General features: G+C 56.6%; 1 protein-coding gene across 7 annotated transcripts in view; it reads left to right on the top strand.

The window, feature by feature from the left end:
* The first annotated feature begins 3,571 nt into the window (after positions 1-3,571).
* The window catches only part of CTDP1 (CTD phosphatase subunit 1), a 41,194-nt gene continuing 18,069 nt past the window's right edge, over positions 3,572-26,696 (top strand). Inside the window, exons 1-10 of one of the 7 annotated variants that reach the window (XM_033406161.2) lie at positions 3,572-4,045; positions 9,501-9,584; positions 10,242-10,335; positions 11,705-11,833; positions 13,444-13,594; positions 16,457-16,547; positions 18,438-18,604; positions 19,427-20,410; positions 20,633-20,858; positions 21,442-21,645. In XM_033406161.2, the coding sequence (XP_033262052.1) occupies positions 3,741-4,045; positions 9,501-9,584; positions 10,242-10,335; positions 11,705-11,833; positions 13,444-13,594; positions 16,457-16,547; positions 18,438-18,604; positions 19,427-20,410; positions 20,633-20,858; positions 21,442-21,645 (2,435 nt within the window). In that variant the 5' untranslated portion in view covers positions 3,572-3,740. The remainder of the gene's footprint in view (positions 4,046-9,500; positions 9,585-10,241; positions 10,336-11,704; positions 11,834-13,443; positions 13,595-16,456; positions 16,548-18,437; positions 18,605-19,426; positions 20,411-20,632; positions 20,859-21,441; positions 21,646-26,696) is intronic. The other 6 variants (XM_033406156.2, XM_033406155.2, XM_033406157.2 and 3 more) reach the window with 6 other exon arrangements.

The following is a 26,696-nucleotide window of genomic DNA, read 5'->3' as shown; positions in this document are numbered from 1 at the left end:
TAGATTGGCGGATATGTTCATTTTAGGGTTACACAGTCTTTGGTATGTACATAATTTACATAATTTTTTAATGGGGGGAGAGAAGAACAAAGGGAGAGAGAGATCCAACTAAAGACCATGACAGGTCTACCTCAGAGTATCACAGGTTTGGTTCCAGACCATTGCAGTAAAGTGAATATTGCAAGCCTCACAAATTTTTGGTTTCCCAATGCAAATAAAAGTTATGTTTACATTATACTGTAGTCCATTAAGTGTGCAATAGCATTATGTCTAAAAATAAGCATACATACCTTAACTTAAAAATACTTTATTGTTAAAAAAATGCTAAACATCCTCTGAGCCTTCAGTGAGTCGTAATCTTTTTGCTGGTGCAGGGTCTTGCCTGGATGTTGATGGCTGCTGACTGATCAGGTCGGGGGCTGCTGAAGGCTGGGGTTGATGTGGCAATTTCTTAAAATAGGACAGCAGTGAAGTTTGCCACATCAATTGACTCTTCCTTTCATGAACGATTTCTCTGTAGCACGCAATGCTGTTTGAAAGCATTTTGCCCACAGTAGAACTTCGTTCAAAATTGGAGTCAATCCTCTCAAATCCTGCCGCTGCTTTATCAACTAAGTTTATGTAATATTCTAAGTCCTTTGTTGTCATTTCAACAATCTTCATAGCATCTTCACCAGGAGATTCTGTCTCAAGAAACCACTTTCTTTGCTCATCCATAAGAAGCAACTCCTCATCTGTTAAAGTTTTATCATGAGATTGCAGCAATTCAGTCACATCTTCAGGCTCCACTTCTAATTCTAGTTCTCTTGCTATTTCCACCACATCTGCAGTTACTTCTTCCACTGAAGTCTTGAGTCCCTCAAAGTCATCTATGAGGGTTGGTATCAACTTCTTCCAAACTCCTGTTAATGTTGATGTTTGCACCTCTTCCCATGAATCACGAATGTTCTTAATGGCATCTAGAATAGTGAATCCTTTCCAGAAGGTTTTCAATTTACTTTGCCCAGATCCATCAGAAGAATCACTATCTATGGCAGTTATAGCCTTACGAAATGTGTTTCTTAAATAATACGACTTGAAAGTTGAAATTACTCCTTGATCCATGGGCTGCAGAATGGACGTTGTGTTAGAAGGCATGAAAACAACATTAATCTCACTGTACATCTCCATAAGAGCTCTTGGGTGACCAGGTGCATTGTCAATAAGCAGTAATATTTTGAAAGGAATCTTTTTTTCTGAACAGTAGGTCTCAACAGTGGGCTTAAAATATTCGGTAAACCATGTTGTAAACAGGTGTGCTGTCATCCAGGCTTTGTGGTTCCATTTATAGAGCACAGGTAGAGTAGATTTAGCATAATTTTTAAGGGCTCTAGGATTTTCGGAGTGATAAATGAGCATTGGCTTCAACTTCAAGTCACCAGCTGCATTAGCCCCTAACAAGAGAGTCAGCCTGTCCTTTGAAGCTTTGAAGCCAAGCATTGACTTCTCCTCTCTAGCTATGAAAGTCCTAGATGGCATCTTCTTCCAATATAAGGCTGTTTCATCAACATTGAAAATCTGTTGTGTAGTGTAGCCGCCTTCCTTAATTATCTTAGCTAGCTCTGGATAACTTACTGCAGCTTCTACACCAGCACTTGCTGCTTCACCTTGCACTTTTACATTATGGAGATGGCTTCTTTCTTTAAACCTCATGAACCAACCCCTGCTAGCTTCAAACTTCTCTTCTGCAGCTTCCGCACCTCTCTCAGCCTTCATAGAGTTGAAGAGCGTTAGGGCTTTGCTCCGGATTAGGCTTTGGCTTAAGGGGATGCTGTGGCTGGTCTGATCTTCTATCCAGACCACTAAGACTTTCTCCATATCAGCAATGAGGCTCTTTCGCTTCCTGATCATTCGTGTGTTCACTGGAGTAGCGCTGCTAACTTCCTTCAGGAACTTGTCCTTTGCATTCACGACTTGGCTAACTGTTTGGCGTAAGAGGCCTAGCTTTCGGCCTATCTCAGCTTTCGACAGGCCCTCCTCACTAAGCTTAATCATTTCTAACTTTTGATTTAAAGTGAGAGACGTGCGACTCTTCCTTTCACTTGAACACGTAGAGGCCATCGTAGGGTTAATAATTTGCCTATTTTCAATATTGTTGCGTCTAAGGGGATCGGGAGGCCCGAGGAGAGATACTGACACGGAACGCACGTCAGTGGAGCAGTCAGAACGCACACAACATTTTTCAGTTAAGTTCCCTGCCTTACCTGGGTGCGGCGGCTGTCAGCGCCCCAAAACTACAACAGCAACACCAAAGGCCATCAATCACAGATCAGCGTAACCAGTAACGACGGAAAAGTTTGCTTGAATTACCACAATGTGACACTCAGGAAGTGAGCAAAGGCTGCTGCAAAAATTGGTGCCGACAGACTTGCTCCATACAGGGTTACCACAAACCTTCAATTGGTAAAAAACGCAGTATCTGTGAAGCAGAAGAAAGCAAAGTGCTGCAAAATTATGCACGTACTACTGTTGAGTTGTCTGCCTTCCTTAAATTACGTCAGCTTTTGCTTCATGCACTTGGGGGCTCTGCCGTTGGGACAGGTGGTTATGTTCAAATCCCACCAGAGAAAGTGCAGCTCTTCAGAAATCCTATCAAGAAAGACCTTGAAGGCCCCCGCCGATGACCACTCCCACTCCTCCCTGACGGCTCGGCTTGTCTCCACAGTGGCTCCTGGTCCCTGCGCACAGTGCACCTGGCCTCCCCAGGCGGGCACGACGGCGAGGCGGCTCCGACAGTGCGGGAAGGGCCAGACCCCGAGAAGACCCCAAAACACGCACCCCGGGGCGACGCGAGGATCCCGGCGCCCACCAAGCTCCAACCCCAGACCGCGCACAGCATGCTGGGACCACAGTCCACGACTCCCGCGAGGCACGTCGGGATTCCAAACGTCTGACTGGGATTCATGGGACAGCGGCGCGCTGCACGCTGGGCCTCGTAGTTCCACGACGGACGACCGGCCTTAGCACGTGATGGGAGGAGTTGTGGGACGTCAGCCCCTGTTGCATGCCGGGACCAAAAGCGCCTGATTGGGTTTCTGGGACACCGGCCTCTTAGTCCTAAGACACCAGCCAGCCCTCAGCGCATAAAGGGTTGTGGGAACAGCAGAGCGTTGCATGCCGGGAGTTGTAGTTCTCATGACGCCGGCCCTCAGCCGGTGACGGGGACTGCGGGACAGAGACCCTCGTTGCACGCCGGGATTCACGGCGCCTTACGGGGATTCGTGGTACAGAGGGGCGCGTTGCACCCCGGGACTCAGAGTCCCACGATGTCCAGCCTCAGCGCCTAACAGGGCTTCTGGGCCGGCAGCTCCGCGTTGCATGCCGACCCACAGCCCCAGATGCCGGCGCTTATGGGGTGGATGGGGCGAAGGAACACTGTTCCCACCGGGCCCAGTCGCAGAAGCGTGGTCCTAGGACGCGCCCATTTCCCATGGCCGGCGGAGGACCTCTCGGGCCCCGCGTGGGCGTGTTTACACCCAGGCCCTCGGCGCCTGCGCGCACGAATGCGGTGGCACGTGACGTCGCACGCTGTCCCGGAAGTCGGCGCGGAACGGGCGGCTGGTGGAAGCAGGTGGTGCCGAAGGGGGAATCGTAGCGCCGCTGCCGCCTCTGCTTGGGCCGGGGTCGCCTGGTAGCCCGCGATGGGCGCCGGACCCTGAGCGTCCACCGCCGCTTTTCCACAGCGCCTCCACTCGGCTGCGATGGAGGCACCGCCCAGCAGCCGCGTTCCCGCCGAGGGCGCCCAGCCGCCGGCCGTGGCCGAGGTGCGCTGCCCCGGCCCCGGACCGCTGCGCCTGCTCGAGTGGAGGGTGGCGGCTGGCGCGGCCGTACGCATCGGCTCTGTGCTGGCCGTGTGCGAGGCCGCCGCCTCCGCGCAGCCCACCGGGCCCACCCCTACTCGCGCCGGCTCCGGGGGCTGCGTGCGCACGGAGCGCAGGCTGAGGTCGGAGCGCGCGGGCGTGGTGCGGGAGCTGTGCGCGCAGCCTGGCCAGGTGGTGGCACCCGGGTGAGTGGGAAGGAGGGAGGGGGCTGAGGTCTAGAGGGAGTTCTGGGCTTGGGCCGGGAAGGGGTCCTGGCCCGGCACTGGGTGGGAAAGTGTCTCCGGGGCAGCAGCTGAAGGCTGCACTCTGAGAGAACTTTGTAAGTTAGAGCCCACAGCGGCTTGGCTGCCTGTTTATCTAAGGCTGGACGGCAGTCACTGCTAGTCACTTTACTAATCAGAGGCAGCTGGCTTTTTTTAAAAAACTCTCCGTCACCGAAATTGCACCCTTTGTAAAACAGTTGTGTTCTCTTTTCTCTCTTTCTGTAATAGGTGTCTCCCCCACAAGACTTCACGTTTGTAAACTAGGAAACCTAGGGGGTCATAGCGCGCACAGGACTAATCAGGCGTACTCCATGCTTGTCGCAGTGTCAGCTGTTGGGAGGCGTGCACTTCTTTAGGTTCTAGTAAACCTTGCGAAACGTGGTTGTAAAACCTGGTGCAGTTCTGCATCTCAGCTCAGGAAGGGGGTGCGGCCTGGGCACAGGTAGGTCAGAATGAGAAGTAGTAGTGCACCCTCTTGCCACAGGCTCTTGCTGTCGTACCTCTGTTTTAATCTAGTAAAGGGTTTTTTTTTCTTTTTTAAAGTGTGTGAACCTGTCAGTTTATATCTTCTCCCTGAGTTGACCAGTGTTGTGCACAAAGGCGTGTGCGCATGGCTGGTGTGGTTGCTGTCATCGTCAGGGACAGAAGCCTGGGGCAGGGGAGCATTCCTGCCTCCTGCTTAGTGGCTGGCGTGCAGCTGTCCTCTGTGGGGACCTCAGTGCCCTGGGTGCTCAGTTCCCTTTCTGCCCACCCTGGCCCTCCCCGGGGGTGGGGGGGGCATCAGTCCCTGCTCCTCTCCCTGTGGCTCTAATTGCCCCTCTGGCTTTGGAGCATCTTCTGCCTAGTCCACACAGCAGTGGGTGACCAGGATAGAACCGGCCTCCCTGGGAGTCTCATCCCGCATCCTTTCCTCTCCTCTCCTCTCCTCTCGTCTTTGGTGGGGAGCCAGGCCCTCAGCCTTCTGCTCAGATGCCTGCCCCTGCCCACTGAGTGCATCCGCCACCAGAGCTGTCTGCCTGGCCTCCTTTAGGGGACAGGGGCTCGCTGTGCTGTGTGTGTGTGGCACACTGTCAGCGTTACTTTGAAGTCAGGTCTTAACCTGACCATTGGTTGGCCCATAATGAGCCTGTAAACCTGCCAGCTAAACGATGGAGGTGCACCCTGATGCTGCTGTATCACTGTGTAGAAAAATCCTGAGGGAAAGACATCTTCTTCATGTGGTTCTGTTCCTCTGCATGGAAAAGGCCACCAAGGCCCAGACGGGCCAGTTACTGGTCACGGCAGTTAGTGAGACTCACGTGCATGCATGGATCAGGACAGCCAGTCCTGCAGATAGATCAGAGTAACCCAGTGAGGTCATGTAACCAATCAGCCCAGTAGCTGATAGAGTGACAGGCTCCCAGCTGTGAGTAATTCTCTTTTTGGTGTGTTTTTGGTGTTTCAGGTCTTGGGGTATCTTACTGCAGTGGTTCATCGTGGGGCTTTTTGAGGACCTGAAGAGTGGTAGCATTTCTCCTGGTGGAAGGCAGGTGTGTGGGGGAGGAGAGCACCAGCGCAGCGCCGGGCCCACCTGGCTGGAGTTGTCCTTGTCTCCATCTGCACTGTCCTCTGCAGGACTCATCCTGACCACGTCAGAGGTTGTTCTCAGGCAGTGAACAGTTGCAGGAACGTAGAAGTCCTGCCTCTGGGTGTAGTGGAAATAATCAGTAGATACTGTTGTGATCTGTAACGGGATTGCACGTTTTTGTAGTGCTTCGTGCTGTCGGGGAGAACGGGAGCTATTCTGACTGAGACAGAGGAAGGGGCTGAGGTCCCAGGAGGTTTTGATAAAACAGCACTGTCCCTACTGAGGCTTTGCCAGGGCTTCCTCTGCGCTGCTCTCTCCTTAGGCTGCGTTTCATCCAGAGCGTCCCCCTGGGGGGAAGCAGATAGAATGAGAGTCTGTTTCTGTCTTCGTAATATATATGTGGATTGAAATTATTTTGATTTGAAAATTTTCTGACAAGGCACTGCCTGCCAGAGAGTAAGTCTGTTAATTGTGTACCTGATGATGTCTTTCCCCCTCACCTGTCTGCTTTTTTTCAATTCACTCGGGTACATTGATGTCTCCAAAGGAAAGGAAAATATATGCATAAAGTAATCAGGAAACAAGTGTGGTGATGGATAAGGACCGACACGGGAGGAGGCTCTGTAGGTGCGCCTTTGCCTCTTCCATTGACATCCAGCCAGCTTGATCTGTGCCTGTCTGAACCTGCTGTTTTTATCAGGGTTGTACAGTGCCGATGTTCTTAATTTCATCGTTTCTGCTTTATTTCTTGCTTCGTTTTCCTCTGTAAGAACAACTAATTTTTCAGTGTGGATTCAGGGGTTCTTATTTTATTCAGTGGCTTATGGTCCATTCCGATGGCTTGCCTTGATGCTCAAGCTGTCCTGGATGTGGAAGCGGGCGCCCTTCCAGGTCCCGTTAACGTAGAGCATGGTCCTGTTTTCTGACACAGATGGCTTCTGCTCTCCCATCCCCAGCCCTGGAGTCAGCCATTTCTCCAAGAAATCCTGCTTTCTTTTAATGGAGAATGGCATTTAGAAACCCCAATCTGGGTGCACAAAATAGTCTCTTTTCCTCCAATATTCTTCAGTACTCAGAGGTTTAGCACTTAGAAGAGATCCCGTAGCCCTCCTAACCTGTAAGCCCTGCCCAGACCCAACACCTGACAGTGACTGTTCCAGGGAGCAGCGTGCTGGGGCCCAGCTCCCTGACACTGCCCTTTCTGATACAGTGCTCTCTGACCTTCCTATTGGAGCAGACACAAAAGCTAATGAGTACAAAAAAATTAGAGTTTGATACTTGTGTGTTTTGGGGAAAATAACTTGTTTAGGAATTGCATTTGATGGTTATCCTATGGATTTTCTCCAGGAACGAACCAGGAAAGCTGACCTTTATGGGTGACTGGCCTGGCATTCTGCGGCTTGTTTTTAGAGTTCACGGTGCATCAGTCCCTTGGCCGTGTGGAGGATTAGGGTAGAACACAGCCCACTCGGCGCGTTTCACCCGGCCTCGAGCAGTGTCTGCAAAGCTGGAGGAGGAAACAACTTGTGCCAAAAAGGACGTTGCTGCTGTGCTCCTATCTAATTCCCTTTCCCTCTCTCTTGTCATTTTATCTGATGCAGAAGTCATTTGGGATAGACAGTGTCATACTCAGCTCTGGCCCTGGAGAGCAGTTCCGAGTGATCTAGTAATTGACAGGAAGTACAGTCCGCCCTCCACACCACAGGTTCCGCATCTGTGTATTCAGCCAGCTTGGATTGAAACATTTGGGGGGTGGGGGGGAAGTTCAGAAAGTTCCAAAAAGCAAAACTTGAATTTGCCACATACCAGCAATTATTTACATAGCGTTGGCATCGTGTTGGGTATCATAGGTAACTGAGAGGTGATTTAATGTACACAGGAGGGTGCATGTAGGTTATATGCAAATACTAGGCCTTTTTTTTTTTTTTTTTTTTTTTTGGCGGTATGCGGGCCTCTCACTGTTCTGGCCTCTCCCGTTGCGGAGCACAGGCTCCGGACGCGCAGGCTCAGCGGCCATGGCTCACGGGCCCAGCCGCTCTGTGGCACGTGGGATCCTCCCGGACCGGGGCACGAACCCGCGTCCCCTGCATCGGCAGGCGGACTCCCAACCACCGCGCCACCAGGGAAGCCCACGAGGCCTTTTTATATAACGGACTTGAGCATCCTCAGATTCTGATACCTGCGAGGTCCTGGAACCAATCCCCTGCGGATACGGACGGGTGACTGTCAAGTCTGTTTCCCCCTCCTTTTAATTTGGGCCGAGTGTTTCTGAGCTGCTGTACCCCGTAAGTTTCACTCCACCAGTGTGCCTACCAAGAGGAGCGGTGTGTGGAGGCTGAGCCCCAGGTCATCGCTCCTGGCCCAGGAGCTCTGGGGTCACTGGTGTTCGTGTGGCCTGCACGTTGTCACAAGGCAGCAGGTCAGTGGAGCCTGTAACTGAAGTGTAAGCAGCCTCAGCATATGTAAGCCTCCTGGGCTGGTGGATGAGCCAGTTACTGTTTCTCAGACACCTGCCGCCAGCGGCCCCGGAGGTGAGCGGCAGACTTTTCACCAGGTGCCAAAGGGCCCACACACGCCACTGGCCCGTGAGCAGCTGTCTGAGACGCGCCTTTGAGCGGAGCAGAGCGCCTCCGGTCCCCTTGCTGGCTCCACCGCGCCGTCGCAGATGCTTCCAGGGCCCCGTTCCTCCCCTCGGGCGCAGGAGAGCAGGGCTGGCTGGGAAGGGTCCCGGCGGGGAGGGGTCTGGGAAGGTGGGTGCCCCGTGTCAGCAGTGAACGCCCCCCAGAACCGACCGGGCAGGGAGGACCAGCTGTGGCCCGGAACCGGGCCTGGAACCCAGGGCATGGCCCGCATGCGGCCGAGGTGCCGTGAGAGCTGGGAAAGCAGAGACCCTGACCAGGCCGCGGGCGGAAGAGCCCTGGAGGCGCTGCTGGCTGAAGGGGTCGTGGGCACCTCGTGGAGGGATTTGGGTGGACGTGGGGGGCTGGGGGGCCACACGTGGAGAAGGCCAGCCAGGTCAGGGCTCCCCTGGGTGCCGGATCACCAGCGGCCGAGGCAGGCGGGACCTGGAGCAGGTGCCACCAGAAGGGCAAGGTCGAGGGAGGAGCCGCGTGTGCTCAGGGCAGCCCCTCGTCCGCCGCTCCGGTTTGTCTAGGATCGGGGCAAGGGGGGCCGTTTCAGGGAGAGGTTGAGACGGCGTTGAGGGTGGGAGAGGGGCCAGGCCGGCGGGGCCTGGAGTGCCCACCCCGCCCAGCACCGGGGTCGGGGGAGGGGGGCGTCCTGGCCCAGGGCACCGAGTGGCTGGTCGTGATGAGCAACGGGGCCGGAAGGGCGGGGAGGAAGGAGGCCCTGCTCGGAGGAGGGGTGTCGCTTCCCTGGTTTTGCCCCCCATTTGGCAGCTCTGTCTGCCCGTGAAAACCATTTGCAGTCCAGAGCCTTTAGGACAGAAACGGGTGAGGAGGGAGGGGTGCAGAGCTGTCCACCCTTACGTGTGGGGCACCGACCAGGAGGCCGCTGGGCCTCAGAGAGGGTCTTTGCTTTGTGGGCAAATGCCCAGCAGGGCCTCCCTCATGACACTGGCACGGGGCACAGGTGTTTCATCGTAGATGAAAAAGTCCTTCATTTTATAGCCAGAGAAACGGCAGCCCTGGAGGGTGATGTGAAGTTAAAGTTATGCAAGAGTCGCCGGGAGAACCGGTACCAGAATCCAGGTGCCTTTGTGCCCACTCAGATGCTCTTTCTAGAGGAGTTGGATAAGGCAAGAGATTTTAGTTCTTGCTAACTTGTGACCGTTTTCACCCCCGATTCTAGGGCGGTTCTGGTGCAATTAGAAGGATGCAGCCACCCCGTCGTCATGAAGGGCCTGTGCGCCGAGTGTGGCCAAGACCTGACCCAGTAAGTTCTGGCAGCTTGAGAGTGGGACACCGTCCCCCCTGGAGCCCGAGGGTGGTGGGTGTGAGCGTGGAGGGCCAGGTCGCCTGAGGGGCTCGGGTTGGAGGATCTGTCTCCGCTGCCCTTCGTCTGCCCGCATGTAGCGTGAGTCAGTCCGCTTCCTCTCTGGTTTGATTTCTTTGAGCTCTGGAAGCACTAAAGCATGTCTGCCGCCCACCCCAGGTGTGGTAGGAAACAGCTGGTGGGTTGGGATTTGCCTTCTCATCCCCGCTGAGTGAACCGCGCTTCCGCACTGGGACCGGCCATCCCTGGACGCAGCCGGCATTTCACAACCTCCAGGCCCCCATCTCGCAGCCTGCGCTAGTTTGCCACCACTGTTGAGTGGCTTACCCCATTTGTACGTGTAGAGCAGTGTGGACCGTTCTGTACTTTCACGCTCTGGGCCTCTGTGTTTCAGTGGGACCATCTTTATTTTCAAAGGGAACTCTGTGAGTGTGACGCTTACTTAATTTTTTCCTTGGTTTTCCTGTCTGTTTTCAGACAGTGGGGGAAATTTCAGCACTAAGCCCGCAGGACTCATCAGCTAAAGCCTGAGCTAAAATTTCCGCGTAAGTTAATGAGCTGCAGGTGTCGCTTCAGCAGCCCCTTCTCGCTTCGCAGGCTGCAGAGTAAGAATGGGAGGCCGCAGGTGCCGCTGTCCACGGCCACCGTGTCGATGGTGCACAGCGTCCCCGAGCTAATGGTGAGCTCCGAGGTGAGTGTGCCCCTGGCAGGGGCAGCGTTTGGGAAGACGGTTCCTGAGAGCCGTGAGCGCATCTGTGGGCCGCTCTTAGCATCAGGAGCGACAGGAGAAGACACCAGCTCCGTCGTCGCCGTCCCTGTGTTCCCAGTGTGCCCGCGGTGGACGGGTGGTTTATGTGGCGCATGTGGCCTGCCCGCGGGTGAGGGCTGCACCCCTTCCTCCTCCTTCCCCAAGCGATCCCGCCTGCAGGCAGCACTGCTCCGCGGGGCTGCGTTGGGTCGGCAGCTCTCCAGGGTGCTGCCGCGGGACACTGGGCTTGGAGAGCTGCGGGTGGGAAGAGAGCCGAGGGGGAAGTGCAGAGCCCGGGCTCATCGTGAGCAGGGGTGAGGGGAGGGCATCTCGAGGGCTCCTGCCCGGGGGGCAGGGGGCCGAGCAGGAGGGGGGAGGTGTCAGGTCTGGTCAGCGCTGGCTGCGTGGACGTGGGGTGGAGGGTGAGGGCCCAGTGCTGTGCTTTCATGTGCAGAGACGTGCGAGTGCTGGAGAGATGTCTGGAAAGAAAAAGGTTGCTTTTTGTACATTGCCGTGTTGGTCAGAGGCCTCCTGACACCTGGGCCAGGGTCCACACGGTGGGGTGAGTGAGCGTCACCAGGACCGGGCACTAGGCACGGTGCCCACCTCACGGGGCTCCGTAACAACTGGCTTCTTGTCTTACCGCAAGGCAGTCTCGGAGCTCTGCGTTCTTGCAGGTAGTAGGTAAAAGCTGTCTTCAGTGTTATAATTTTGTCAGGTGTGTGCTTTTAAATGACATGTGCCTACTTTGTCTTTCATGGGAAAGACAAAGTGCGAAGTACGTGATTCTGGTTTTTCTGAATTGCTGAAATTTAAACAAATACAAATACATAAGTGTATGTTTAAGACAAAACAAGGAAGTTTGAGGATAGAAAGAGAAGGCGTCCCCCGTCGTTTCTGCTGCGAAGGACTAACCCTCGCCCGTCCTGCGTGAGCCGCTTCAGGAGCGGACAGCGGGATCCCCTCCGCCCCACGCTCGGCTCGCTGCTTGTCTCAGCTCTGCCGGTCGCTTGCCCTGAGCGGCTCCAGAGCCTTCGGCTGAGTCTGTATAGACGCAGCCACTTTCTTCTCAGCCCCTGGTCTACCTGTTTAATGAAAAGCAGTCACAAGTCGGAGTGGCTTCAAGAGGGTTGGACCACGCAGGACTGGCACTGGGGCCTAGTCCGCAGGCCGCTAGGCTTGCGAGCGAGGCGGGCGAGGCGTGTGGGGCCGTGAACCCCTCGGCTTCCTCTTCTGTTTTCTCATAAGACCGAGTTTTGTTTTGGATCCACATGTACTTGCTTTGTCGTCCCTCTTTTTCCTTTTTAACTAGCAAGCTGAAAAGCTAGGAAGGGAGGACCAGCAGCGACTGCATCGCAACAGAAAACTAGTGCTCATGGTGGACTTGGACCAGACTTTGATCCACACGACGGAGCAGCATTGCCCGCAGATGTCCAACAAGGTGAGCTCCTCCAGGGGCCGGGGGCGGGTGGGCAGCTCATTCAGCGACACGCACAGGCCTGAGCAGCTTGGGTACAAGCTTCGTCTGAAGGAGCGCGGGTCCTCGGCTCAGTAAGTGTGCAGGCGCAGGGCGCTCTGCTCCGGAAGCTCTCGGCCACGGTGCGGAGGCCGGTGAGTAGCTGGTGAGCGCTGGCGTCGAGTCCCTCACCCGCAGAACAGCGTGTGCTTTTCAGTTAGTCTTTGATGTCGTGGGCTCTTCTGTAAGATGCTCTTTGTGTGACGTCCACGATTGGCAGGCGTCTCGGGGGTTTCCTGCATCACGACCGCTGCACTCAGGCTGGGGGGCAGAGCTTGAGGGCATGGCTGCCGCGAGCACCGCAGCCACTCGGGCTCGTTCTGCCTGCGAAGCCGGGCCTTTTCACTCCTTGCGTAAGAGTTTGCACGGTTACGCCACTCCCGTTCTCAGCTTGTGTGGCAGGAGGGTGTCCTCGGGGCCGTGTGGACGGCGCTCAACTGCTGCTGGGGGCTTCCCTGTGCCTCTGCCCACACCTGCCCACTGGCCAGGCCCCTCTGGACCCCCAGACAGCATCGGGACGCATGGCAACCCCCCGCCTCGCCCCCAACTCCGGACCCACAGGACACCTGCTGGCGACAGCCAGAGAGGCATGTTGAATCCTTAATCTCGGAGATCCTAACTTGGGATTTTAAGGATGTTTCTATTGTAGCTTCTGGACATTTTAGCTGTTGAGTATGGTGGAAGGTGTTTTATACCATTTCACACTCCCAGATGCTTTACCAGAACAGCCCCGTCATGAGGGGTGTGACGAATTTAGAGCTGGCAAAAAATTAACTAGGCCTCAGGTTGTTTCCTTTCTTTTTAGTTTATTACTACTGAGAAAATGAATGACAAAGAGGATTGAAAGGATCAAAGTTTTAACTCCCTAAGGAGAGTGGACGTGCGTGCACGTTAATCACGTATAAGCAGGTTGTCTGTCTCCTAAAGATGTCTGCGAATAATGTTTCAGCTTCTGTGTTTCATTTGTACGGTAGTAAAGTTGCACCTTAAACCGTCCATGAGTTAGACTGAGTGATGTGGGACCCTTGGTTTGTGTTCACCGAGCTCTGGGAGACACTGTCAGTAGCCCCTGGAGGTGGATCCTAAGCAGTCCGCAGCGGCTCTGCCGCTTGCTGCTATGGGCAGTGACTCTCTCAGGGGTGCGCACTTTGTCCGTGGTCAGAGAAACAGTGTTGGCAAGACGGTCAGGGTGTGTAAGCATCCACTGGTGTCCTGATAGCCTTTTAGTGAAGCCCTCGGACAGCCGAGTTACCATAGTCATCACAGGAAGTTATCCCAGGTAGGTAGTTACCTGGTCGTTCTGGGTAGCTCCTTGCTTGTCCTGGGCGCTTACCATAGGTGGTTACCGCAGCAGGGAAGGTGGAGCCCCCCTCCACCATAGAGCGTGAGAAAGGAGAGCGTTTCTGTGGAGTGGGCGTGGTTCACTGCACGTCAGCCCCCGCCGGTGACCGTGCAGCTGTCACGTGTCACATGTCAGCCGCAGGGCCAAGCCTTCACGGCGGCTCCCGCCCCCTGACTGGGCCTGTTCTGTGCAGGGCATATTCCACTTCCAGCTGGGCCGGGGCGAGCCGATGCTGCACACGCGCCTGCGTCCGCACTGCAAGGGGTTCCTGGAGAAGATCGCCAAGCTGTATGAGCTCCACGTCTTCACGTTCGGCAGCCGGCTGTACGCACACACGATCGCAGGTGAGCGGGCCGCGGGGCTCAGTCCCCGCACTGGACACTTCACGTTTGGCTTCTCTCTTTTTCTCGATGTTTCTTGAAGATGAAGGGGAAAGATCAGGAAGGTCTCCCAAACTCAGTTTCAGTCTCCCAGCTGGCAGGTGGGGGCCCAGTTAAGTCGGTCCACAGGCTGCAGGCGGACGAGAACCTCCCTGCTCTGCCGGGCCCACGGGCCGTGACAGACGCGCTCCAGTGCAGAGGGCAGGCTGCCATCGCTCCGGTCAGCTGCATGCCACGGGCCACTTTGGAAGTCGGTCAGGACCACACATACGTGGAAAAGTAGAAACTCTCGCTATGAGGGTTCTGTTAAAAAATGTTAATCCGTTTGGAAATAGCTCTGGAGCCGTGTTGCTTGTGTTTGTCTGCAGTTAGCACTTTCGGCGCAGACAGAACAGTCTCTCTAACTTGGAAGGGAGCAGCGTGACGATGCATTAACCTGCTGTCCTAGTTCGGGCTTGCGGTTCTGTGCTGGCTGCTCTCGTGCATGGACACCGGAGCCCCCTGGCCCCCAGCTCTGGCTGGGACGGGGTGAAGGGCACCAGCTTCCCCTGCGTAGGCACATTTGGGCTCTAGCCCACTGGGGCCCATCACTGGACATTGGCACCCGCAGTATGTCACAGCTCCTAAGGATTAGTTACAGGTACGTTAAACTAAGTACTTTTAAATGCAGACGCCTTTGCAGATGGCTCTTGGTCTTGTCAGTGGAGAAATACATTTTAAATTCCCCTTTAACATTTGCTGCCTCTGTAGGAAATGTTAGTCACAAACACAGAGGCAGCGTCATTAGTTAATCCATCTCGTAACTAACGTTCAGCGTGTTCACCTTCAGCGTATGGCTGCTCTGCGGCTCCGCGGGAGCGTGCTTTGGAGACTGACGCAACTCCTTTGCAGGGTTCTCACACCGCTGAGTAAGCCACACCCCACGTGGGAATAGCAAGTGACGTCTTCAGGTGCGGCCTCAGGCTTCTCCTTGCGGCCGTCACCTCTGGAACCTGGCCTCGCTAGGTGTCAGTTAGTGAGGCACGGAGAGCACCAGCGAAGGTCCCGGGGGGGGGGGGCGTCCCTGCTCAGCCTGCCGCCCTGCCCCCCCCCCCAGGGCCTGTGGCCATCACCGCTTCCTGAGGTTCCTGAGAGCAGGGCTCGCCCCATCTCAGGCTGCGCTGTGTGCCGCAGAATCCCAAGTTGCAGCAAGTCCAGACGAGGCCATCACGAGGAGACCGCAGGCAGTATCCCAGCGACAGTGGGTGCAGAGACCCTCCAAGCAGCACCTCGACCAGGGGCCCCGAGGGGCTTCGGCCACCCCAGTGAGGGCGTTGAGAGCGACACGGTTCACCTGCAGAGAGGGCCCGGGAGGAGGCACGTGGCCCCCAGGGCTGGTGCCCCACATGGCTCTGGGAGCTGCGCGGCCTTCGGGGGCACGTGGATTTGAGCTTAGTGGCCACTGCGCTTTTCGCTGGAAGGAGCCGGCTGACCGGCCGTGTCGGTCTGATCATTCGCAGATGACAAGCAGAGGCCACACGTGCGGAGGCCTGACAGTGGTTTTAACAGTGATGGTTTTCGTAACTTCCTCTTCCTGTCAACTTTACTGTTTTCACAAAATGTGTCCTTTCGGTGTAGCGAGGATAGAAACGCTTCCGTTGGGGCGGAAATGTTAAGCGCGTTGCGTGCTCTTCATTTGTTGTAGAGGCTCTGATACTCAGCGTTTTAGATTTAGCCGCTGAGAGGCTTCAGCGTTCATACAAGTTCTTTACATAGTAGAACGGTAGTGTGTGTTTCTCCTGCGAGATGGGCGTTGTCTGTCGATGAAGCACTGATGACTCAGTGACCTCGAGGCCCTGAGCACCGGGCGGCTGCCGCCCCGCTGCACAGGGACCCTCAGGAGGGGCACACGGCTCCGCCCGGAGGAGGACCTCGGGGTGCAGGCCTAGCGACAGGTGACGCGTCCGTCTCCGTCAGTAGTAGGAAACAGTAAGGCGTGGGTGTCAAACCTGCAATGTCAAGGGTCCTGTCACCGAGGGAGGCGGCTGTGGGCGGGCCGTGTGGGAGAGGACGCACGCGAGGTTATGAAGGTGCCTCCTCGTCCATGTAAAGAAAGGCTTGAGGAAACACGGGTTCTCCTGTCACGGTGTGAGTTTAGGAGTGCTGCCCGAACGCCCTGCCCTCCCCTTTGCTTTGCGAACACGAAGGTCAGGGAGACAAAGCCAAACCAGCACGTGAACTCCTGTTTGGCGCCACTTCTGTCGGCGACGGGCTCCTCCCTGATGCCACTCCCAGTCCCCTGCAAGGTGGGCAGACGGGGTGCTAATTACCCGGTGCTAATTACCCGCGGCTCTGAGCTTCCGGGTAGCACTGAACTTTGTTCATCCCGTCTGCTGTCCCAGCAAGATTCCAGGTGATGTGAGATTCAGTCAACATTTCCTGGACCAAAGCCCTTACCTGCGTTAAGATTAGAGGGAAGGAGGGCTTCCCTGGTGGCGCAGTGGTTGAGAGTCCGCCTGCCGATGCAGGGGACACGGGTTCGTGCCCCAGTCCGGGAGGATCCCACATGCCGCGGAGCGGCTGGGCCCATGAGCCATGGCCGCTGAGCCTGCGCGTCGGGAGCCTGCGCTCCACAACAGGAGAGGCCACAACAGTGAGAGGCCCACATACCGCAAAAAAAAAAAAAAGATCAGAGGGAAGGAGCTGTACGAGGGTGTAAGAGGGTGACGGTCTCACCTGGAAGAGGAAAGTGCTCGATGCTGGTGCTCTGTTCTGCACATCACCGCACGTAGGAAGGGACGTCAGCGCGTCGCAGACACATGACCTTGTCCTGTTTTCTTTTCAAAGGCTTCTTAGATCCTGAGAAGAAGCTTTTTTCACATCGAATATTATCGAGGGACGAATGTATTGACCCGTTTTCCAAAACGGGGAACCTTAGGTATGTACCTGGCTGTGCGCATCTGAGGCCACCGTTCAGTTTCCGTCGTAAAGTCTGCGTTTTGAGCATCAGCCCAATCGTTCTGTATTTATTCTCCCAGTTACCAGCGTCCACTTTCTGGCACGTAGCGAGTCCGCTGTCTTCTAACCAGACCCCTCCCTTCCCTGCTCTCCTTGAATGTCCAGGCAATGGTGGCTCCTGGGGCACTTGGGCCAGAGCCTGGGGCGACATGGGTGTCGGGGGAGGAGTGAGCCCAGGGCCTGGGGGATGCGTGGAGAGATAGTCTGGGCAGCCCAGCCCCCAGAGCCTCCCCAGAGGGCGAGGGGGCTGTTTGGCCTAGTCGGGAGTTTTAGGGGGTGTTGGCACCTCGGACTTCTGTTTCCTTAAGACCTGCGTGCTGTGCAGCGTACAGTCAGTTATCAAATCCTAAGTCGTGCTACTCTGCACTGGCGCTCGGCCTGTTTCCACGTCCTTCCGTCCCTGTGTGCCCCTCCCGATCCGGGTCTGTGTGCTCTTACACCAGGGCTCCCTCCCATCCCTCCCTGAGAGCTGATTTATATTCTTGGGAATTTCCTGCTCACTCTACAAGGAATTTCCCCACTGCTACCCAGAAAGGTCGCCTCCCCGCATTGTGTCCTGTGTCAGGTGTCACTTTCTTCATGGCTGTTGATTCTTAAGACTTGGACAGTAACAGCTGTGGCCCCAGTGGCCTTTTGGCTGGCGTTGGCCACCCTTAGCTAACATTTCGTGTTTCAGATTTAGGGTATCCACACAGACTGAGACCTGTTCATGTCTATGGGATGCAAGAAGAGAATCAGAGTACTTGTTTCAGAAACAGTTCTCGTGTTTACTGGTTAGGCATCCGGACGAGCAGGTTCGAGGACGAAGGAAATTGAGGGAGGGTGTGATGACTGGTTCGGGGGGAAAACCTACCCGAGGCTGAGCGTGTCGGAGGGGAGGGGCTCCATGGCAGCTCCGGGGGCGGCGCTTGGCTCTGTTCCCCGGTCTCGATTTGGTGTGGGTTTCACCTCCCTCGTCTGGAATTAAATGTGCTAAAGGCATTAACTGTAGGTCATCTTAGCTACCGCTTATGCTTTGCCTATGGAAAACAGACTCACCGAAGACAATTCTGGACACGTGAACGTTTTTTTCTGGCTAGTTGTAGCCTTTAGTAGCAGCTAGAAAACCTGAACAATGACATGCGTTTCTCCCGGGTTTGTTTCTCGATCCTAGAAAACAGGCAGGAAGCACTCATCCTTCTGAATTTTGCATCCTTGCGCCTGTCTGTCTGAATCTAAGTGTCGCGGGCAGGAATCAAGTGAAAAGACCACAGAGCAGGCCTGTGTCCATAAGGTGGCTCTTTGGACCCTTGTTAACATCTTCCTCCACCCATACATCCTCATAGCTTTCGGGAACACAACAGTCGCTTTTTGGACTTGGCATCGTGTAGGTGCCCCAGCCAAGATTTGAGTAAGGCCTTGCCCTCCTGCCTGTAACTGAGAGCTCTCACTGGCACAGGCCGGGTACATGTGTTTGTAAATAAAGCCGTGTTGGGATGTGGCCAGGCCCGTTGGTCTGTGCCAGCTTCCCCTGGGTGAGGGCTTTCCATGGCCCCAAACAGTAAACCCTTCACTCTGGCCCTTTGAAGAATTTGCCATGACTCCTGCCTTAAGGAGTGTCAGACACTGGAGAAAAGTGTAACTATCTTAGTATAACTTTCTCTGGAAACTTTTTTAAATGTGAGCTAAACAAAAGCCCTTCAGTGCAGTTTGCATCTGGTTCTGATTAATATGCTCTCTGCTGGTTTCATATAAAAGATGGTCTTGACATTCGATCGATGATGACCTTTTGTAGATTGTGCTAGTACTTCCGATGCATTTTTACTTCTAGAAATCTTTTTCCTTGTGGAGACTCCATGGTTTGCATCATCGATGACCGAGAAGACGTGTGGAAGTTTGCCCCCAACCTGATAACTGTGAAGAAATACGTGTACTTCCAGGGCATAGGTGACATCAATGCCCCATCCGGGTCCCGGGAGCCCCAGGCGAGGAGGAGAGGTGGGTGTGGCCCCTCCTGGCTGTCAGATAGCACCGGCTCTGTCCTGTCTCTGTTGTGGCTGCTGTTAATTCAGGGTTCAGTTTGATTTGGGTCATTTATTTATATTTCAGTAGTCATAGAGATTGTGGGGTTTATTTATATTATGCTGAAAAACGTGGTATTATTTGGTTTCAGTTTGGGTTTTGTTTTTTTCTTTTACTAGTACCAGCCTAAACATTTTTCCCGTTGAGTAAAGATTAAAGAATACTATTTAATTTAATACATCTGAATACTACCTTTCATCCCGGCTTTCCTTGAAAGACAAGCATGACGCTGGGAGTTTGGTGTGTGAGGCTCCAGCCCAGAGCCTACGGGGAACCTCCCAGGCGAGCTGGGACCCAGAGTCTGAAAAAATTTTAAAGTTTTGGTTTGAAGTGTTTCTGATGATCTTCAGCTTTTAAATAATCCATTTTGAGGCCTACAGTTATTGCTGTAGTCACTAAAGTAGAGCTTCGAGGTGTAGGCAGGGGAGTGAGACCCCAGGGCACCCTCGGGGGCGAGGCTGCCCAGCACAGCTCGAGCTGGGCCCGATCTGGCCACAGCCTGGGAACCAAGCATGTTCTGCACATCTCGTACCACTGTGGAACCCCAAACGAGGTGACCGGGCGAGGCCCGCAGACCTGAGATACTCGCCCTCCAGCCCTTCCCGGCTGAGGCTGCCCTCCCTGGCCAGAGGTACCTCCAGCTAGCAGCTGGGGGCAGGTGGATGGAGTTTGTTTCCACAGGGGGTTTCCTCTTAAATGTTAGGTAACGGTGACCTTGTCTCTCATGCACACGTGCAGTCAGTTCTTCTCCTAAAGGTGCCGACGCCACGGAACAGCCTCCATCCGTCAAGGATCCCGAGGAAGGAAGGCAGGTGTCTGGGGTCGAGCAGAGCAACGGCCTCGGGAAGCCCACGCGGGAGCTCAACGGGGGCGCAGGCCCTCGGGGGGGCTGGCCCTGTCCCGGGCAGGAGGAGGAGAGGGGCGCTCGGCCCGCCGCCTGCGCACCCTCTGCTGACGGCCGGGGGCCCCTGGCGGGCAGCCAGCAACACGGGCGGACGCCGCTAGAGAAGAGGCCCGTGCTGGGTCTGGTGGGCCCTGACCCGGACCCAGATGTCCCCAGTGACAGCGGGAGCAACAGCGAGTCCGAGGGCCGGCCGTCCCCCATCCCCTCTGATGGGGAGAGTGGGGAGAAGAGGACCCGGAGAAAGCCTGTGGCCACCCGCCATGCTGGGGACATCGTGGCCCAGGGCAGCGCCTCGGGCGCCAGTCTGTGCGTGGAGCCCGGGCCCGGCGTCCAGGCGGCCGTGCAGGGGGAGGGCGAGCGGGACGGCCTCTGCGGGCTGGGCGGCGGCTGTGCCGACAGGAGGGAGGCCGAGACAGAGTCCCAGAACAGCGAGCAGTCAGGCATCACGGTGGGCGAGTCCCTGGACCAGAGCGCGGAGGAGGAGGAGGAGGAGGAGGACGCCGACGCCGACGACCACCTGGTCCACCTGGAGGAGATCCTCGCCCGCGTGCATGCCACCTACTATGCCAGGTATGACTGCTTTCTCCGCGGGGAGACCCAGGACGCCCCCGACATCCGGAAGATTGTCCCCGAGCTGCGCAGCAGGGTGCTGGCCGACGTCGCAATCATCTTCAGCGGGCTGCACCCCACGAACTTCCCCATCGAGAAGACGCGGGAGCACTACCACGCCACGGCCCTGGGCGCCAGGATCGTCACCCAGCTGGTGCTGGAGCCCGGCAACCCCGACCGGGCCACCCACCTGATCGCCGCGCGGGCTGGTGAGTCACGCCCTCCTGCCCCGGCCCTGACCGCCTCCGGGTGGGGCTCTGGCTCCCCCTCCGAACCGGCTGCCTCCACGGTCCGCACTGCGGGGGCACCCAGGTGTCACTGCTCCCCGAGGCCCCGGGCTCGAGGCTCTGGGGTGGGTGCCGATGTAGAGAAACGGGGCCCTTCAGGGGCCATCACACGGTGGGCCCTGCTCTGAGGGCTGTTCCCTCCAGGGCCCCTGCTGTCCCCGCCGCCCCAAGCCCTGACGGCAGACCAGTGGCCCGCGGCGGCTCCGAGCAGAGTGCATGTGCCCGCAGGCACGGAGAAGGTGCGCCAGGCCCAGGATTCCGGGCAGCTGCACGTGGTCAACCCCGACTGGCTGTGGAGCTGCCTGGAGCGCTGGGACAAGGTGGAGGAGCGGCTGTTCCCGCTACGTGGTGACCCGGCCAAATCCCAGAGGTGGGCGCCCGCGGGGGGCGGCCGGTGGCTCAGAGGGAGGGTCCGCACTGGAGCCCACACAGCCGCTGCTCCCGCTCGGGAGACGCCGCCACCCCCGCCGCGCAGACTGTCACAAAGAGTACCTCTGACCAGTGTCACCTGGAGGAGAAGCGGAAGTGCTTCCCCTAAGACACAAGTCAGCTTTACGCAGCGAATCCTAGTTTGCGGCTGTTTCTTTCACAGCTGGGACGTGGTCCCATCGAGTCACAGGGTCTTTACAGAGTCCAGCGTGGAGGGAGGGGGTGGCCAGGACGAGGGATGGGTGCAGAGGGCCCGTGGGCAGAGCCAGGCAGCACGGACAGTGCACCGGCTCCATCAGAGCGGGTGCTGTGTTTAGAGGTGAAGCCGGAAACAGTGTCAGAGAGACAGCGGTGCAGCCCGCGCTCTCCAAGGGGCCTTGTGTCCGCAGCCGAGGTCGAACCCCAGGCTTAACGGAGAACCACGACTTCACGCGTGGATTCACAGTCCCGGCGGGAGGGAGGCGCGGGGGATCCCGATCTGTTCCGGCCTCTCCTCACCGCCCTCGTTCTCGCCTCCCCCCCAGGGAGGACGGCCCGGCCGCCTTTCCCGACAGGCAGGGCCTGCTTCCAGCCACCCTGTTTCATCCAACACCCGTGCATCCCAAGGCCCCGCCTGGCCCTGAAGTTCGGATCTACGACGCCAGCACGGGCAAGCTCATCCGCCAGGGTGCTGCGGGCCCCGGGCCCCCCGGCTCCCTGCCGGTGCACGCGGAGCTCTCCTCCTTCAGGTACGCGCGCCCCGCACGCAGAGGTGTCCTCTCAGGGCTTAGCCAGCAGGCAGCAGAGTGGGGTGCCTGTGGGGTCGGGCCGGGGGCACAGTCCTCACCCATGCCCACGTCGGGCCTTTCTGCATGTTCTTCCGTCCTGTCTCGGGTCCCGGGACTGGGGCAGACGAGTCTGTGGCTCAGCCTGGACCTGCAAGCGCCCCACCTTTGCTCGGTGCCAAGGGGTGGCCTCAGGCGGCTGGACCTGACCCTCCTGTCTTGCCCTTCGGGTCCGTCCCCGCTGCCACCCCCAGAAGGGCCAGTTGGGAGCAGCTCTGCTCTGTAGCCCCGGCCCTCAGGTCACAGGTCACACTGGTGGCCGTGGCAGTTGGTAAATAGGAACATAGACCCAGGTCGGGGAGGAAGGCACTGCCCGGAGGGAGCGTGGCCAGTGGTTTCCACACGTGTCTCCACGGGTGTCTGTTTCCTTTCTGCCTGTTGACTGGAAATCAGCTGAGTTGGGGACCTTACAGCGCACCCTGTAAACACCTTAGCTCTCCGAGGTGTAAGTGAGGGACCTGAAGCTTTGCTTTGTTTTTGAGGAGTGGCCACTGCCTTGAAACGCTTGTGCTTCTGCTGAACGCACGTGGTCTTGCTTCCGGGTCCCCTCCTTTCTGGAGCCCCGAGCCCATCCCGAGAGCCACCTTTGCTGTTAGCGGCCCACGTGTGGCGGTGGATTTCTCCTGCTCTGGTGGCCTGGCAGCCTGCGCTGACCGCGTGGCTCCACCGGAGTGCTCGTTGCAGGGGGCGGGGACTCACCCGATTCCCTACCCTCTGGCCTCGGCAACAGGCCGCGGGGGCCGACATGAGCCCGGTTGACGCCGGCAGAGTGGATGTGGACGAGGGGCCCCTGGAGGCCAGCGGGGTGTCAGTTGACCCTGCGGCTGGGCTCCAGACGTGGACAGACGCCCGGGGTTTAGGCCAGTTTCAGTTGGGCTGTTGGTTGGTGGATTATTGTGTTCTAAAAGCATCGTCGCTGATTAAGCTCTGATTTTCTTCCGACAACATGGTATCTAATTACTTGAGAAGGTGCATTGTGACCTCTGTGCTGCCTGTACTCCCGTGGAGTTACTTCCAGAGCAGGGTAACTAGGTTAAAGGTCGTGGATGTCCTTGACTTTAATAAACGGGGGCAGTTGTTTGTTACTTTGCCAAAGATTTGTTGGGATTTGTGTCCCGCCCGGCAGGACCGGCCCCTCCCTCTCCTTCCTCCTTGATTGGTCTCAAGGCCCACGGCCGCCCTCTCTCTCCAGTGAGGCCCAAACTGGGCCTCCCACAGGCGACGACCTCGGGTGTGTCTGAGGGTGAGAGGTGCAGGGCGGGGGGCAGCACCCCTCACGGAGACAGCGGGCCGCGAGTGGCCCCGGGCTTCCCAACATCGTGCACTGAAATGTATCTCCCTGCACGGACGGCCTCTGCGATTCCGAACTCCTTTTCATTTGCCCTTTGTTTGTCGTGTGCTCTAAGTTGTGAACGTTTTGTTTTCTTCAGTAACGGTTTTATTTTGAGACAATCGTAGACTCACAGGCAGTTGTCAGAAATAACAGAGATCCCAGGGACCGTCAACCCGCTGCCCCCATTGGCGTCATCTCACAGAACTGGCCGTAGGGCGCAGCCAGTCTCGAGCCGGGATGCCAGCTCTGGCCTGGTAGCATCCAGCCCCACCGGGCTCCCCGGCCCATCTCCAGCCCTCCCAGCCCCACCCCCAAGCCTAACCCGGCCACCACTGGTCTGTCTCTGTCCCTGTACTCCCGTCATCCTGAAAACACGGAGTAAGTGGAATCACACGGTGTGCAGCTCCACTCAGCACAGTTCCCTGGAGATTCTGCCCCGACGTGGCCGCGTCCGCTGCTGAGGAGTGTTTCGTGGAAAGAGGTACCGCGGCTTCTGTGGCGCTCACCCGCCGAAGGTCATCTGGGGCGTGTCCAGCTCTGGAATGTTACTGATACGGCCGCTGCTGTTGTAAACGTCTGTGTGCGTCTCTGTTTCTCCTGAATCAGCGCCCAGGAGTGGGACTGCTGAGTTGTACAGTGAGTGTGTTTAGTTTTACAAGAAGCCGTCCAGTTTTTTTCTGCAGTGGTGGTACCTTTTACGTCCCCACCAGCGGGTGGGGGACATTGTTTCTCTGCATCTGGTGCCCCCGTTTCCATTTGAGCCTCCCTGAGGGTGTGGGACGTGTGGTTTCATGCTCACCCTTTCTCTCGGCCCTTTGCCCCTGTGGAGTCTCCTCAGCGAGATGTCCCGTCGCCTGCCCGTGCATCCGAGGCCCTTAGGGTGTCTCAGGTCCTTGTCCTGCGTCAGTTGTGAGCCTTGTGGAAGCTTCTCGTGCTCTGGGGATGCCTTCCACCCTCTTACAGAGTCGTTGGCAGAACAGACGTTTCCCGTTTGGGGGAGGTTCTCTGACTGGTTGTCTTTCCGTGAGTCATGCTTCGGTGTCAGGTCTGTGGACCCTGCCTGGCCTGGATCCTGGTAGTTTCACGTGTTGTATTGAAGTCCGTGGTCTGTTCCGAGTGAGTTTTGGCCTAACGTGAGAGGTCTGAGGGTGGGGCCGTTTGTGGGCAAGGCCCTCTTTCCTCCATGGGCTTGTTCTGCACCTTTGTTGGACTCGGGACCGTATTCCTGTGGGTCCGTTCCTGGGTTCTCTGTCTCTTCCAGTGGTTGGTGGGCATTTTTGCCTTTTTCCTAGTCTGAGGGGGGAAACGTTGAGCCTCGCACCGTCACACGTGGTGTCGGCTGCGAGTTTCTGTAGCTGCTCCTCCTCGGATTCCTCCCGTCTTCCCTGTGTTTCACCATGAATGGCTGTTGAATTTCTTCATCGCTTTATCTGTGTTGACCTCAAGCTCACGCAGTTTTTCTTCTTTGGCGTGTTACTTGAGTCGTGTTTCCCTTGTAACTGGAGTAGCATTTCTCTCACTGCTCTCAAGATTTTTTTCCTTGTCTTGAATTGCAGATTTGATGGTGATGTGTCTTAATATGGATGTGGGCGTTTATCCTGTTGCGGATTCACTTAAGAGTCTCGAATCTGGAAGTTTCACGTCGTTTTTGCCAAATTTGGGGCATTGTTTCCGGCCATTATTCTTCAAGTACTTTTTCAGCTCTGCGTGTTTCTCCTCTCCTTCTGGGGCACCAGCAGTGACATGATCGGGGACTCTCACTGTCGTCACGTGGGCCTGAGGCTGTGTGCGTTTTTCCTCGACACTGAGCCCACCTAAAGCATGTTTTTGTTTGTTTTCACTTCTGAAATTTCCATTTGGTTCTTCTCTTTATCTTCTATTGCGTTCCTGAGGCTCTTTGTTTCTTTCATTTATTTCAAGCGTGCTTGTAATTGCTTATTGAAGCATTTCTTTTTATTGAGGATACTTTGGAATCTTTGTCAGACAGTTCTGTCATTTCTGTCACCTCAGTTGACATCTCCTGATTGTCTTTTTTCAGTGGGTTGGAGATCTTCCTGGCTCTTGGTGTGACAGGTGGTTTTCAGTTGAAACCTGGAGACAGGTCTCTTTCTGAGAGTCTGGACCTTGCTGAAACCTTCTGTTTAGCTGGCTTTCGCAGGCCGTGCTTCCGCAGCAGAACTTGTAAGACACCTCCTCACCCCTGCCGGGCAGCGGCAAAAAAAGTCCAGGGTCCCACTTGGCCTCCACTGACGCCGGCCTGGGGGTCACTGTTAATGCCGGGCAGCCTTGGCGCGGGGTCCACGACAGTCTGACGCCTCCCGGTTTTTGCAGGTGGGTGGGCTCCACTGACACTGCAGCGCGTCACAGACCTGCTTAGAAAATGTAGAACTAGGATATCGGACCAGGCAGAGTCCACACACTTGACAGCGGAAGCATGACCCATAGAAAGAAAACTGATCAGGAGCTCCCTCCACGTGAGAAACCTCTGCTCTGCCAGCGACTCTGCCGCCGGCTCCGTGACACCCCCGCGCGGTGGGGCGAGGGGAGGCAGCAGGCGGGGTTGCTGTCCAGTCCTGTGCTGGCGGCTGCGGCTGTCGTGAGCCGGGCCTGCCCGTGGGCGTGTCCAGTTGCCGGTTCCCGGGATGAGCAGCGGGAAGCGCCAGAGAAGCCACCGTGGGGCCTGGGGCTCGGGCTGTGCGTGCGGAGCCGATTCAGAAGCCACAGGGACGCTGCTCCGTCGGGGGGAGACGCTCGAGCAGGCAGCGGGGGCTGCGAGCTGGCCCTCCAGCTGTCCGTCCTGGGGGCTTCGTAGCCTGGTGTTCACCAGGTTAGAAAGCAAAACCGAGGCGCCTTTGAAGTACTCGCTTCTCATTCATCTCAAAAGAGCCATAAACCACCGCCCGTTAACACTGTTTTAACGAAGAATAGCTCTTCTCCAAATCCAAAAGAAACGTAATGAGGAGGGCGGCTCGTCTGCATTTCTGCAAATCTCTCTGGCTTAGCGGAAGACGGGGTTCCCACCTGCCTCCTGGTCCACCTGGTGTGACCTGCCATCCGGTGGGGACGCGGGAGGGAGTTCTGGCCTCGCCCAGTGTGTCTCTAGAAGAGGGAGGATCTTGCGACTGCCCTGAGGGGGTTCTCAGGAGCCCCCAGCGTGGTGGCCGATTTTCAGCATCTTCCACGTGGAAGAACATCCTGCCTTTTCAGGTGCTTGTGCGCAGCTCAGGCTGAGCCCACACCCCACACTGCCTTGAGGACCAGTCGGCCCCTGGGCCCATGAGCCTTCCGTAGGGGGTGCACGTGTTCTCACCTTCCCCATTCTGGGTCTGAAGGGAGGCTGTGCTAGTAAAAAGGTACTTCTGCCGTTTTCCATATTCGTAAGAGGAGCTCTGGGTGGTGGGGTGACGGTAAGTGGGTGTGGGCTGAAGTGCAGCCTGATGCCCAGGTCAGAAGACAGGACAGGAAGCTCTTAAGCCGCATGGACACGTGGAGGCGGGCGGGCCGTCGAGAGGCTGGGGACAGAGTCTGACTTCGGAAGAAGCAGGGGTCAGCGGTTTCTAGATGGTCCTTCATGTTTCTGGGTCAGAGATCTTAACCACATCAGGTAGTATGTGGTTAGCCC

This window comes from Orcinus orca, chromosome 15, assembly GCF_937001465.1.
Source record: "Orcinus orca chromosome 15, mOrcOrc1.1, whole genome shotgun sequence".
Lineage (NCBI taxonomy): Eukaryota > Metazoa > Chordata > Mammalia > Artiodactyla > Delphinidae > Orcinus > Orcinus orca.
This window is presented reverse-complemented; position numbering and strand designations above follow the sequence as displayed.